Raw genomic sequence first — 14,820 nt, forward strand, 5'->3', positions numbered from 1 at the left:
AAGGAATTGTGAAACAATAATGATTCTTAAAAAACCAGGATGACTTTAAAATGTCTCTCTGCTCGGATGAGCGTGGGGGGTCGACATTCACACCTGCATCCGAGGCTTTCGGATAGTGGTGGAAATTCCACATTCCGGTGGCAGGAGGGCAGTTCCATAGGACAACCCCTCTTAACTTCCCCATAAAATTGGTATTGAGCCGCCTTGTTAAACCCCTTCATCAACCACAGTGCCGTCCGACTCCACAATAAACTTACAACGAGAACAGCCTCATTGAGTCTCATTGTGCCAACGCGTATTATTATTTTTGCACGTGTGAGCAAACGAGGAGTGCCCGGAGGAAATCCACACACACACACGTACGAATAGAACACTCGGAAACTCTGCTAAACCGGAGGGGCTTCGTGTAAAGTAAAAAAACAAATCCTACTTGCTGGACTGCCTCCAGCACAATGTAGCCGCGCTCTGGGGCCGGGGAGGTCAGCCGCGGTTGGTGAAGCGGGCCGTCTAACACGGGGGGGGGGGGGGGGGGAGCGTTTTGTTTCTGTCGTTTTCTCCGTCCCGACCCGAGCGACGGACGCTCGGCCCAGCCGGGCGCCGGCGGCGGCGGCGGTGGTGGTGGTGGCGGTGGTGGTGGTGGTGGTGGCGGTGGTGGCGGTGGTGGTGGTGGCGGTGGTGATGGTGGTGGTGATGGTGGTGGTGGTAGTGGTGGTGGTGGCGGTGGTGGCGGTGGTGGTGGTGGCGGTGGTGGTGGTGGCGGCGGTGGTGGTGGTAGTGGTGGTGGTAGTGGTGGCGGTGGTGGTGGTGGTGGTGGCGGCGGCGGGTGGCGGTGGTGGTGGTGGCGGTGGTGGCGGTGGTGGTGGTGGTGGCGGCGGTGGTGGCGGCGGCGGTGGCGTCCGCTAGACGTGGGAGCCGGGCAGGGAGATGACGGTCAGCGAGACCTTGCCCCGCAGCTCCTTGAGCGTGCGCACGAGCGCCGCGTGGTTCATGCCGGCCGTGTTCCTCCCGTTCACGGCCACGATGCGATCGCCGCACCTGCCACACGCGTACGAGGGGAGAGATGATCAGAGAGAGATCACAGAGTGAGATCACAGAGAGAGATCACAGAGTGAGATCTCAGAGTGAGATCACAGAGTGAGATCACAGAGTGAGATCACAGAGTGAGATCTCAGAGTGAGATCACAGAGTGAGATCTCAGAGTGAGATCACAGAGTGAGATCACAGAGTGAGATCACACAGAGTGAGATCTCAGAGTGAGATCACAGAGTGAGATCACAGAGTGAGATCACAGAGTGAGATCTCAGAGTGAGATCACAGAGTGAGATCACAGAGAGAGATCACAGAGAGAGATCACAGAGTGAGATCACAGAGTGAGATCACAGAGAGAGATCACAGAGTGAGATCACAGAGAGAGATCACAGAGTGAGATCACAGAGTGAGATCTCAGAGTGAGATCACAGAGTGAGATCACAGAGTGAGATCACAGAGTGAGATCACAGAGTGAGATCACAGAGTGAGATCACAGAGTGAGATCACAGAGTGAGATCACACAGAGTGAGATCTCAGAGTGAGATCACAGAGTGAGATCACAGAGTGAGATCACAGAGTGAGATCACAGAGTGAGATCACACAGAGTGAGATCACAGAGTGAGATCACAGAGTGAGATCACAGAGTGAGATCACACAGAGTGAGATCACAGAGTGAGATCACAGAGTGAGATCTCAGAGTGAGATCTCAGAGTGAGATCACAGAGTGAGATCACAGAGACAGAGACGATGGGAGTGAGATCACAGAGTGAGATCACACAGAGTGAGATCTCAGAGTGAGATCACAGAGTGAGATCACAGAGAGAGATCACAGAGAGAGATCACAGAGTGAGATCACAGAGTGAGATCTCAGAGTGAGATCACAGAGTGAGATCACAGAGAGAGATCACAGAGTGAGATCACAGAGAGAGATCACAGAGTGAGATCACAGAGTGAGATCACAGAGAGAGATCACAGAGTGAGATCACAGAGAGAGATCACAGAGTGAGATCACACAGAGTGAGATCTCAGAGTGAGATCACAGAGTGAGATCACAGAGTGAGATCACAGAGTGAGATCTCAGAGTGAGATCACACAGAGTGAGATCTCAGAGTGAGATCACAGAGTGAGATCACAGAGTGAGATCACAGAGTGAGATCACAGAGTGAGATCACAGAGTGAGATCACACAGAGTGAGATCACAGAGTGAGATCACAGAGTGAGATCACAGAGTGAGATCACAGAGTGAGATCACACAGAGTGAGATCACAGAGTGAGATCACAGAGTGAGATCACAGAGTGAGATCACAGAGTGAGATCACAGAGTGAGATCACACAGAGTGAGATCTCAGAGTGAGATCACAGAGTGAGATCACAGAGTGAGATCACAGAGTGAGATCACAGAGTGAGATCACAGAGAGATCACAGAGTGAGATCACAGAGTGAGATCACAGAGTGAGATCACACAGAGTGAGATCTCAGAGTGAGATCACAGAGTGAGATCACAGAGTGAGATCACAGAGAGAGATCACAGAGTTAGATCACAGAGAGATCACAGAGTGAGATCACAGAGTGAGATCACAGAGTGAGATCACACAGAGTGAGATCTCAGAGTGAGATCACAGAGTGAGATCACAGAGTGAGATCACAGAGTGAGATCTCAGAGTGAGATCACAGAGTGAGATCACAGAGAGAGAGATCACACAGAGAGAGATCACAGAGAGAGATCACAGAGAGAGACAGACGATCACAGAGTGAGATCACAGAGAGAGAGACGATGAGAGTGAGATCACAGAGTGAGATCTCAGAGTGAGATCACAGGGTGAGATCACACAGAGAGACACGATCAGGGTGACACCACGGACGGAGAGAGAGCGAGACGGCGCCCGCACCTGAGGCGCCCGTCGTTGAAGGCGGGCGTGCCGGGCACGATGTGCTTCACGAGGAAGGGCTGCGTGTGGCGGTTCTCCTCGAAGCCGCCCACGATGCTGAAGCCCAGGCTGCCCGACGTGCCGCGCACCAACACGACCTCCTTCTGCCTCTGCAGCGCGCTGCGACGTGGCCGGGTGGCGGCGCGTGCCAGAGAGCGTACCGCAAACACGCTTGTGTCAATGTGTGTGTGTCAGTGTGTCAGTGTGTGTCAGTGTGTCAGCGTGTGTCAGTGTGTGTCAGCGTGTGTCAGCGTGTGTCAGTGTGTGTGTGTGTGTCAGCGTGTGTGTGTCAGTGTGCGTTAGTGTGTCAGTGTGTGTCAGCGTATGTCAGTGTGTGTGTCAGTGTGTGTGTCAGTGTGTGTGTCAGTATGCGTCAGTGTGTTAGTGTGTCAGTGTGTGTGTCAGTGTGTGTGTCAGTGTGTGTGTCAGTATGCGTCAGTGTGTTAGTGTGTCAGTGTGTGTCAGTGTGTTAGTGTGTCAGTGTGTGTCAGTGTGTTAGTGTGTCAGTGTGTGTCAGTGTGTTAGTGTGTCAGTGTGTGTCAGTGTGTTAGTGTGTCAGTGTGTGTCAGTGTGTTAGTGTGTCAGTGTGTGTCAGTGTGTTAGCGCGATGCGCAATAAACCCGACGACCCGGGTTCGATTCCCACTCACGGCCAACACCAGTGACGATTATCTAAACCGGTCGCAGGCCACAGTCCCCACTCAACCTCACACTCACCCACGGTCCCCGCTCACCCTCACGCTCACCCACGGTCCCCGCTCACCCTCACGCTCACCCACAGTCCCCGCCCGCCCCCCCAGCGGTGCTCACCTGGGCAGGCTGAGCCAGGTGACCCAGGAGGGCGTCCAGGTGAGGCGCTCCCCCGTGGCGGCGCCCCCCTCCTCGTTGCGCTCGTTGTCCGCCTGGGCGGCCGCCTCCTCCTCGTCGGTCGACGTCGCTCTCGGCGGCCTGCGGAGTCAACAACAACAACAACAGCAGCGGCCTGCGGGGTCAACAACAACAACAGCGGCCTGTGGGGTCAACAACATCGACAACAGCAGTAGCGGCTGCTATTCACCAATAAGTGGTGTCGATATCACCACGGCGCTCGTGCCAGGCTAGGTGCACTACGAGACCACGTGAAGTGCCGAAGGCTCTCTGACAGGAGGTCACGGGATAGACTCATGTGTCATGGGTTCCGTGACACACACACACGTCCACACAAAGAAAAATATCCCCCGTATAGCCATAACAGACTGTTTGGGGCAAGTGCTGTTAGCGAGTAGCACTTATGAAGGCCGGCATGGCACACGAGGGGGTGGGTGGCCAGCACCACGCCCGGCCGCCTTTGTCACCCCAGTGGCGATGTTTACTACACACCGCACCAGGTACTCATTTGAGGCTGAGTCGACCTAGGGACGGCCCAGGACCGGTTCAAATAATCGTCACTGATGTTGGCCGTGAGCGGGAATTGAACCGGGGTTGCCGGGTTAATTGCGCAGTGCACTAACCACGGCACTATCGCTCCCCATACACATACACACAACAACAACCGCAATTCGCCACTAAGTGGCGGTGATGTCACCACGGCGCTTGTGCCAGGCTGTGTGCACGTTGAGGCCACGTGAAGTAAGTGTCGAACGCCCGCCGGTCACAGGGCAGACCCAGGGGTCGACTGACTGAGATGACTGGCCGATGCACCACCTGTACCCCCTACTGTTCCAACGTGTACACACACACACGTACACACACGTACACACGTACACACACACACGTACACACACACACACGTACACACACACACACGTACACAATCACACACACACACATATACACACACGTACACACGTATACACACACACGTACACACGTATACACACACACACACACGTACACACACACACACGTACACACACACACGTACACAATCACACACACGTATACAATCACACACACACGTACACACGTACACACACACACGTACACACACACACACACGTACACAATCACACACACACACACGTATACACACACACGTACACACGTATACACACACACGTACACACACACACGTACACACACGTACACACACGTACACACACACACGTACACACACGGTGCCCTCCGCCTCTCTCCACGCCGACCTGTCTCTGCGCTGCCCATCCCTGCGGCCGGCCCCTCGCTCCTCGCCGACGCTGGCGGGCGACGCGGTGGCCGAGGTGGGCGAGGAGTTGGTGGGCGACGCTGCGGCGGAGGAGACGTGGGAGAGCACGTGCAGCTCCACCGTGGGCATCGCCGCGCCGGCCTTGAGCCCGGCCACGGCTTCGGCGTGCGTCAGGCGCGTCAGGTCGCTGCCGTTCGCGCTCAGCAGCACGTCGCCTGCGCACGCACAGACACGGGGGACGGACACGCGGGGTGAGCGTGGGACGACGCGCAGACAGAGGACAGGAGGTCGTGGGTTCCATCGCGAGCGTGACGCCTGCTGTGTACAGGTAGTCGTCTACTTACGATGGAGATGCGTTACGACGACCCCATCGTAAGTCGAAAATATCGTGAGTCGAAGATGGGCTAGCCTACCCAGGAGTCTTAAAGAATGGTGATAATTTAGCAAAACAGCAATTTACAGTAGCGTACTGTATAAACTATATATACTGTATGTTATTATTAAAATACTGTATTGCACAGTAAAATGTAAAGTAAAAAAAATAATGTAAATGCTTAGCCTACCTATATGAACTGCAATTAAATAGAAAGTTTTTTTCAGGAAACAATCCTATCTGCTATATAAAAAAACTTTGAACATGCATTGAACGTATCGTATCGTGGTAACCTTAAAATTAAATCGCTAAAGCTACGCATCGTACATGCATTGAACGTATCGTAACGTATCATATTGTACTGTAGTCGCCAAGATTCTGTCCGTCGTCTGCATACTTGAACGATGTTAGGTTGTCGATGGCAATTTTGCCGTATCGCTATCGCCATCGTAAGATCGAAACATCGTAAGTCGGACCCCATCGTAACTCGGGGACTACCTGTAATTAGAGTTTGCGTGTCTCTCTCTATCCCCGTGGTCGCGTGGAATTTTCTCCGGGCCCTCCGGTTTTTCCCTCCACGTTTACAATCGACATCGCGCGCTCAGAGCGTTTGGCTGCTATAAATGTCCACGTGACGATGCTAAGCCACTTCGTCGGGCTATCACTTGTGGCCAGGTCACTTCTGAAAGCGAGCAACATAGCTCAGTGGGCCTTGCCGGGTAAAATAAAAAAATTGCTTCTCGCTTTATAGTTTTCAAAAATTCAATGACGACCACGAGATGGCAGTAGTGACCAGGCCACTCGGAGCCGGTGCAGCTCTCAATCATCGAGTAAAGCTCGAGACAGCTCCAGTGGCTTCCTCGTGATTAGTAGTGTAGCGTGTAGTGTATAGTGTATAGAGGACTGTAGCGTGTAGAGTGTAGTGTATAGTGTATAGAGGACTTTAGTGTTTAGTGGTGTAGTGTATAGTGTATAGAGGACTGCAGTGTTTAGTAGTGGAGTGTTTAGTAGTGTGTAGTGTACTGTATACTGGTGTCGTGTATAGTCGTGCAGTGTACAGCAGTGTGCATGTTGAACTTCTTTCGCACCGTACGTAGCCAACAGCGCTCATGGGAGGCATGGCCGAAGGACACAAAAAGCAGTTCTCGAGAAACGAGTTTTCAATCTCGACGATGATCATTTAAAAGTGCACAGCTCCGGTGGCTTCCTAACATCGGAAGGAAGAGCGTTCCAGACGGCCGCAGAGGCGCTTCTGAAAGCGCCGCGCGATGCGGCGACCGTCTTCGTTTCGCCAATAAAGCCGTCACCGCCACTGTCACTGCCGCCACCACTGCTGCGGGGACGACCATCAAGTTTCGCGCCACGACGGTTTCCACTCCGCGGTTCGTTAGTGGCCAGCGCCCCCCGCGGTGCGTGCCGAGAGCGCCACCTCCTCCTCACCCGTGCGGACGTTGCGCGTGCGGCCCAGCGAGCCGTGCGGGTCCACGCTCGTCACGTAGATCGGGAGGTCCCCCCCGAGGCTGCCCAGACCCCCCGCCACCGTTATCCCCAGAGACTCGTGGGGGGCCTTCGAGACACGCACTGTCTTCTCCTGCCACGGCGAGCCCTGGGGGGGGCATGTACACACGCACGCACGGATGAATGCATGCAACGCGCACGCACAATGCGCGCACCCGCGTGCACTGGGTTAGGGCTACGGTGAGGGTGAGGGTTAGGGGTTAGTGACGGGATTAGTTTTACGATTCGGGTCAGTGTTAGGGTTCGTGCCGGTAGTGCGAGTATCAGGGTCAGTGTCAGGGTCAGTGTCAGGGTCAGTGTCGGGGTCATTGTTAGGGTCAGTGTTAGGGCTCGTGCTAGTATTAGTTTTAGTATCGGTATCAGGGTGAGCGTCAGTATCAGCATCAGTGTCAGGGTCATTATTAGGGTCAGGGTCAGCGTCAGTATTAGGGTCAATGTCAGGGTCAGCATCAGGGTCAGTGGTAGTGCTCGTGTTGCGGGGCCCTCACGGTGCTCAGCGCCGCTGCCGCTGCAGCGGTGGCGCCAGCGTTGTGGTCGTTGTTGTTGTTGTTGGGGACCACCTCGTGCAGGATTTCGGGAATGTGCGGCCGGCACTGTCGCGACACCACGAAGTGCACGCGGTCCTGGCACGACTGCAGGCGCAGGCGCGTCGAGCGGGGCGATCGCGCGCACACAGAGAGAGAGGGGAGGGAGAGGGGTACGACAACGTTCGTCAGCGCCCGCGACGTTCACCCGACTCGCACGTCGGGTGAACGTCGCCCTGGACATTCCTGCGGCTGTGTTCACCGTGAAACCGCCACGACGTGCCATCGCGCTTCCACCCAGCGGATGTTTCAAAGATCCCGCGGCCGGCATCATGGGTTTCAAATTTGCCAAATTTGAAATATGACCCCGCAAATTACTCGATTGGGATTACACGCTCAGCAATGTCGCCCTCTACTCCGGGACGACTGCAGGCCGTGTCTGTGAAACGCAGCGGCAGCAGCTGCAGCACCGTCGAGTTACTAATCATTTTAAAGTATTTGGATTATTTGGCTGCTACACATTTCCACGTGATGAGTCACGTGATGAGCCACTGCGCTTTTGGCTATGAATTTGTGGGCAGGTCGCTTCCGAAAAAGTACCAAATAGCTCGGTGGGCCTTACCTGGTAAAATAGTTGAGTTTTTGTTTTTGTTATTTTTCTCACCTTTCCTATACTTTGCACTCCGATTAGCACGGTTGGCTACGTACGGTGCAAAAGAAGTTCAAGGTACTGTACATGCGCCGTGCTTTTGTATCGTTTGTTGCTGTCACCTTGTGACCCCGTGCCCCGACGGGACAACTGCGAAAAAGAGCTCGACAGCTCACCGGATTCCTCCCCCAGGATAAACATTCCGGATGTGATTCACGCGCGCAGCATACACAGCTCCACCACCACCTCCACCCCCACTCCCACCTCCACCACCTCCACCCCCACCTCCACCCCCACCCCCACCACCTCCACCACCACCTCCACCCCCACTCCCACCTCCACCACCTCCACCCCCACCTCCACCACCTCCACCCCCACTCCCACCTCCACCTCCACCCCCACCACCACCCCCACCCCCACCACCTCCACCACCACCTCCACCCCCACTCCCACCTCCACCACCTCCACCCCCACCACCTCCACCCCCACCTCCACCCCCACCACCACCCCCACTCCCACCTCCACCCCCACCCCCACCACCTCCACCCCCACCACCTCCACCCCCACCACCACCCCCACTCCCACCTCCACCCCCACCACCCCCACCACCCCCACCACCACCCCCACCACCACCACCCCCACCACCACCACCACCCCCACCACCCCCAACCCCACCCCCACCACCTCCACCCCCACCACCCCCACCACCACCACCCCCACCACCCCCACCACCACCACCCCCACCACCCCCACCACCACCACCCCCACCCCCACCCCCACCCCCACCACCCCCACCCCCACCCCCACCTCTACCACCACCTCCACCCCCACCTCCACCACCACCACCACCCCCACCCCCACCTCCACCTCCACCACCACCTCCACCCCCACCCCCACCACCACCCCCACCACCACCCCCACCCCCACCCCCACCACCACCTCCACCACCACCTCCACCCCCACCCCCACCACCACCCCCACCACCACCACCACCCCCACCCCCACCTCCACCTCCACCACCACCTCCACCCCCACCCCCACCTCCACCTCCACAACCCCCACCTCCACCCCCACCACCACCCCCACCCCCACCACCACCACCCCCACCCCCACCCCCACCTCCACCTCCACAACCCCCACCCCCACCACCACCACCCCCACCCCCACCTCCACCACCACCCCCACCCCCACCTCCACCACCACCCCCACCCCCACCCCCACCTCCACCACCACCTCCACCCCCACCCCCACCCCCACCACCCCCACCCCCTTGCCTGTATGATGGCGACCGCCTGCTCCGTGGTGGCCCTGCGCACATCGCGCCCGTTGATGGCGATGACGCGGTCGCCCGCACGGAGGGCGCCCTCCCTGGCCGCCACCCCCCCCCAGCAGCACGCGCTGGACCATGACCCCCGCCGGCAGCTCCGAGGGGCCCCCGCCGCCACCGCCGCCGCCGCACGCCGCCTCGGCCAATCGGATTCCCAGCACCTCGCCCGAGTAGCGCTTCCTCAACACCACCTGGGGCCGGCACCGCGCGGTCACGGGACGTCGTCGTCGTTAACGTCATCACTCTTCGTTGTCGTCGTCGTCGTCGTCGTTGTTAACGTAGTTATCGTCGTCGTCGTCCATAAAGCCTACGTGTTAAACTGATCATCATCATCATCGGTAACATGATTTTTGTCGTCAACATCACCATTGTCATCATCATCATCATATTCGTCATCGTCATCATCATCGTCGCCGTCATCATCGTCGTCATCATCGTCGTAATTATCATCGTCAACATAATTATCGTCGTCGTCAACATCATAATCATCCATAAAGCCTACGTATTAAACTGATCATCATCATCTTTAACGTAATTATTGTCAACGTCATTATCATCATCATCATATTCGTCATCATCATCATGGTCACCTGGAGGCTTTCATTTCCAGGCCCAGCGGCCGCGGCGAGGCCGTCCCCGCGCCGCGTCTCTCCGCCGCGGAAGTCCCGGCACGTGTGCCGGCGCGGGAGCCGGTGCGACTCCCGTTGGTGGGCGGCGCCCGCCCCTCCCGCCGCCGCCAACGCCGACGCCGAGGACGCCGAGCGACGGTAGGAGCGCCGTGGGGGCGAGCGCGAGGAGGAGGCCGCCGCTGCCGCCGCCCCGGGGGGGGGGGCCGCCCCGTCGGGCCCGAAGGCGGCGTGGTGAGCGTCGCGCAGCACGCGCAGACGCACGCAGCGGCACGGCTCGGCGAGCGCGGCGCGCGCAAACTCGTGCGGCACGCTGCCGATGTCCACGCCGTTCACCTGCGCCGGCGTGGGGCGGGGGGGGTGGGGGGGGGATGAAGGACAACTTCAGTTATCGACCCCCTTCCCCGAGGTGATGATGGGCGGGCGGCCAGAACGCAGCAAAGTGGTTAAGAGGGAGCAGAGGCATCGCATCTCCGCATCTCAAACTTCATTTGGAGCTATCTGCATCTCATTACATCTCCGCATCTCAAACTTCATTTGGAGCTATCTGCATCTCATCGCATCTCCGCAACTCAAACTTCATTTGGAGCTATCTGCATCCCATCGCATCTCCGCATCTCAAACTTCATTTGGAGCTATCCGCATCTCAGTCAGGCGACCCACGCGACCTCCTGTGCAGCTCTGTCCCGTGACTTCGTGAACCTAGTCTGGCGCAGCAGTCAACACACGGGCACCTGGGTCTTTGCCGCGGCCTCCTCCTGCCAGCGGCGAGCCTTCAACACTTCCCGCAACAGCTTCCAAGTGCACCTAGCCTGGCACGAGCGTCGTGCTGACGTCGCCGCCACTTAGTGGCGAATGAAGGTTGCTGCTGCTGCTGTTGTTGTTGTTTGACTCCTGCTCTATATTTGGTTCATCTCCAGGTCCTCCAGTTTTTCCCTCCACTTTTAGAAGCAACGTGCGTTCAGAGTATTTGGCTCCTGCTGTAATTGTCAACGCGATAAGCCACTTCGTTGGGCTATCATCTGTGGTGGCCAGGTCGCTTATGAAAGACAGCAGCATAGCTCAGTGGGCCTTACCTGGTGAAGTACAAATAGTTGAGTTTAGCTTTGTTTAAGTAAAAATTGTGTCGTTCGGAAAAATGTAAGGAAGCCGGAAAGAGAGGAGAATGGGCTTGACGACGACATCAGAAGAGATTGGTGCCAGCAAGATGTTGTACTACACTATACACTACACTATACACTACTATACACTACACTATACACTACTATACACTACACTATACACTACTATACACTACACTATACACTACACTATACACTACTATACACTACACTAGTATATCCTACACTACTACACTACACTATACACTACACTATTATACACTATACTATACACTACACTATATACTACACTAGTATACACTACGCTATACACTACACTATCCACTACTATACACTACACTATACACTGCACTATTATACACTATACTATACACTACACTATACACTACACTAGTATACACTACACTATACACTACACTACACACTACACTATACACTACACTACTATACACTACACTACTATACACTACACTATACACTACACTAGTATACACTACACTATACACTACACTATACACTACACTATATACTACACTATACACTACACTATTATACACTACACTATACACTACACTACTATACACTACTATACACTACACTATACACTACACTATACACTATACTCTTATATACTACACTATTATACACTACACTACTATACACTACACTATACACTACACTATGCACTACACACTACACTAGTATATACTACACTATACACTACACCACTATACACTATACACTACACTATACACTACACTACTATACACTACACTATACACCACTACACTACACTATACACTACACTAGTATATACTACACTATACACTACACTAGTATACACTACACTAGTATACACCACACTATACACTACACTATACACTACACTAGTATACACCACACTATACACTACACTATACACTACACTACACACTACACTACACATTACAATATACACTACACTATACACTACACTATACACTACACTACACACTACACACTACACTATACACTACACTATACACTACTATAAACTACACTATACACTACACTATACACTACACTATACACTACTATACAGTACACTACTATACGCTACACTATAAACTACACTATACACTACACTATACACTACACACTACACTATACACTACACACTACACTATACACTACACCATGTGCCCATGAATCGTGATGTACGTACAACGAGCGGGTACACCCACGTATGTACACACACACACGCACACACACACGTATGTACACACACACACACCTACGTATGTACACACACACCCACGTATGTACACGCACACACACACACACCCACGTATGTACACACACACACACACACCCACGTATGTACACACACACACACCCACGTATGCACGCACACACACGTGACGACGACGACGACGACACGGTGTGTCTCTGGGGGTGTTTGTCTCTGGGGGTGTTTGTCTCTGGGGGTGTTTGTCTCTGGGGGTGTTTGTCTCTGGGGGTGTTTGTCTCTGGGGGTGCGCGCGTGCCTTGAGGATGCGGTCTCCTGGCAGCAGGCGAGCGTCGCGGCTGGCGAGGCCGGGCCGCAGCACCTGCTGCACCACGATGCTGTCGAGCGGCGTGTCGCTGCCGCCCACCACCATCACGCCCAGCTCCTCGTAGGGGTCGGCACGGCGCAGCTCCAGCGTCGACACGGCGCCCTCGCGCACCGGAGAGCCCGGGGACAGCTCTACCACACGCCACGTGGTGGTGGTGGTGGTGAGGGGTAGAGAAGGTGTCAGCATCACGTGGTGAGGTTGGTGGTGAGGGGTAGAGAAGGTGTCAGCATCACGTGGTGGTGGTGGTGAGGGGTAGGGAAGGTGACAGCATCACGTGGTGAGGGTGGTGAGGGGTAGAGAAGGTGTCAGCATCACGTGGTGAGGGTGGTGAGGGGTAGAGAAGGTGTCAGCATCACGTGGTGAGGGTGGTGAGGGGTAGAGAAGGTGACAGCATCACGTGGTGAGGGTGGTGAGGGGTAGAGAAGGTGACAGCATCACGTGGTGAGGGTGGTGAGGGGTAGAGAAGGTCACAACATCACGTGGTGAGGGTGGTGAGGGGTAGAGAAGGTGTCAGCATCACGTGGTGAGGGTGGTGAGGGGTAGAGAAGGTGTCAACATCACGTGGTGAGGGTGGTGAGGGGTAGAGAAGGTGTCAACATCACGTGGTGAGGGTGGTGAGGGGTAGAGAAGGTGACAGCATCACGTGGTGAGGGTGGTGAGGGGTAGAGAAGGTGACAGCATCACGTGGTGAGGGTGGTGAGGGGTACAGAAGGTGACAGCATCACGTGGTGAGGGTGGTAAGGGGTAGAGAAGGTGACAGCATCACGTGGTGAGGGTGGTGAGGGGTAGAGAAGGTGACAGCATCACGTGGTGAGGGTGGTGAGGGGTAGAGAAGGTGACAGCATCACGTGGTGAGGGTGGTGAGGGGTAGAGAAGGTGACAGCATCACGTGGTGAGGGTGGTAAGGGGTAGAGAAGGTGACAGCATCACGTGGTGAGGGTGGTGAGGGGTAGGGAAGGTGACAGCATCACGTGGTGAGGGTGGTGAGGGGTAGAGAAGGTGTCAACATCACGTGGTGGTGGTGGTGAGGGGTAGAGAAGGTGACAGCATCACGTGGTGGTGGTGGTGAGGGGTAGAGAAGGTGTCAAAATCACGTGGTGAGGGTGGTGAGGGGTAGAGAAGGTGTCAGCATCACGTGGTGAGGGTGGTGAGGGGTAGAGAAGGTGACAGCATCACGTGGTGGTGGTGGTGAGGGTAGAGAAGGTGACAACATCACGTGGTGAGGGTGGTGAGGGGTTGAGAAGGTGTCAGCTTCACGTGGTGAGGGTGGTGAGGGGTAGAGAAGGTGACAGCATCACGTGGTGAGGGTGGTGAGGGGTAGAGAAGGCGTCAGCATCACGTGGTGAGGGTGGTGAGGGGTAGAGAAGGTGTCAACATCACGTGGTGAGGGTGGTGAGGGGTAGAGAAGGTGTCAGCATCACGTGGTGGTGGTGGTGAGGGGTAGAGAAGGTGTCAGCATCACGTGGTGAGGGTGGTGAGGGGTAGAGAAGGTGACAGCATCACGTGGTGGTGGTGGTGAGGGGTAGAGAAGGTGTCAGCATCACGTGGTGAGGGTGGTGAGGGGTAGAGAAGGTGTCAGCATCACGTGGTGGTGGTGGTGAGGGGTAGAGAAGGTGTCAGCATCACGTGGTGGTGGTGGTGAGGGGTAGAGAAGGTGTCAGCATCACGTGGTGAGGGTGGTGAGGGGTAGAGAAGGTGACAGCATCACGTGGTGGTGGTGGTGAGGGGTAGAGAAGGTGTCAGCATCACGTGGTGAGGGTGGTGAGGGGTAGAGAAGGTGTCAGCATCACGTGGTGGTGGTGGTGAGGGGTAGAGAAGGTGTCAGCATCACGTGGTGAGGGTGGTGAGGGTAGAGAGGTGACAGCATCACGTGGTGAGGGTGGTGAGGGGTAGAGAAGGTGTCAGCATCACGTGGTGAGGGTGGTGAGGGGTAGAGAAGGTGTCAACATCACGTGGTGAGGGTGGTGAGGGGTAGAGAAGGTGTCAGC

At 55.5% G+C, this 14,820-nt stretch overlaps 1 protein-coding gene across 1 annotated transcript in view; it reads right to left on the minus strand.

Annotated features, from left to right (window-relative positions):
• Nucleotides 1-810: 810 nt before the first annotated feature.
• The window catches only part of LNX1 (ligand of numb-protein X 1), a 94,998-nt gene continuing 80,988 nt past the window's right edge, over nt 811-14,820 (minus strand). The window contains 10 exon segments of the mRNA XM_078862994.1: nt 811-1,035; nt 2,919-3,077; nt 3,767-3,904; nt 5,080-5,314; nt 6,913-7,078; nt 7,479-7,622; nt 9,438-9,548; nt 9,550-9,681; nt 10,081-10,452; nt 12,764-12,963. Coding sequence (XP_078719120.1) covers nt 900-1,035; nt 2,919-3,077; nt 3,767-3,904; nt 5,080-5,314; nt 6,913-7,078; nt 7,479-7,622; nt 9,438-9,548; nt 9,550-9,681; nt 10,081-10,452; nt 12,764-12,963 — 1,793 coding nt within the window. The 3' untranslated portion in view covers nt 811-899.

This window comes from Lampetra fluviatilis, chromosome 15 (assembly GCF_964198595.1).
Source record: "Lampetra fluviatilis chromosome 15, kcLamFluv1.1, whole genome shotgun sequence".
NCBI classification, from domain to species: domain Eukaryota; kingdom Metazoa; phylum Chordata; class Hyperoartia; order Petromyzontiformes; family Petromyzontidae; genus Lampetra; species Lampetra fluviatilis.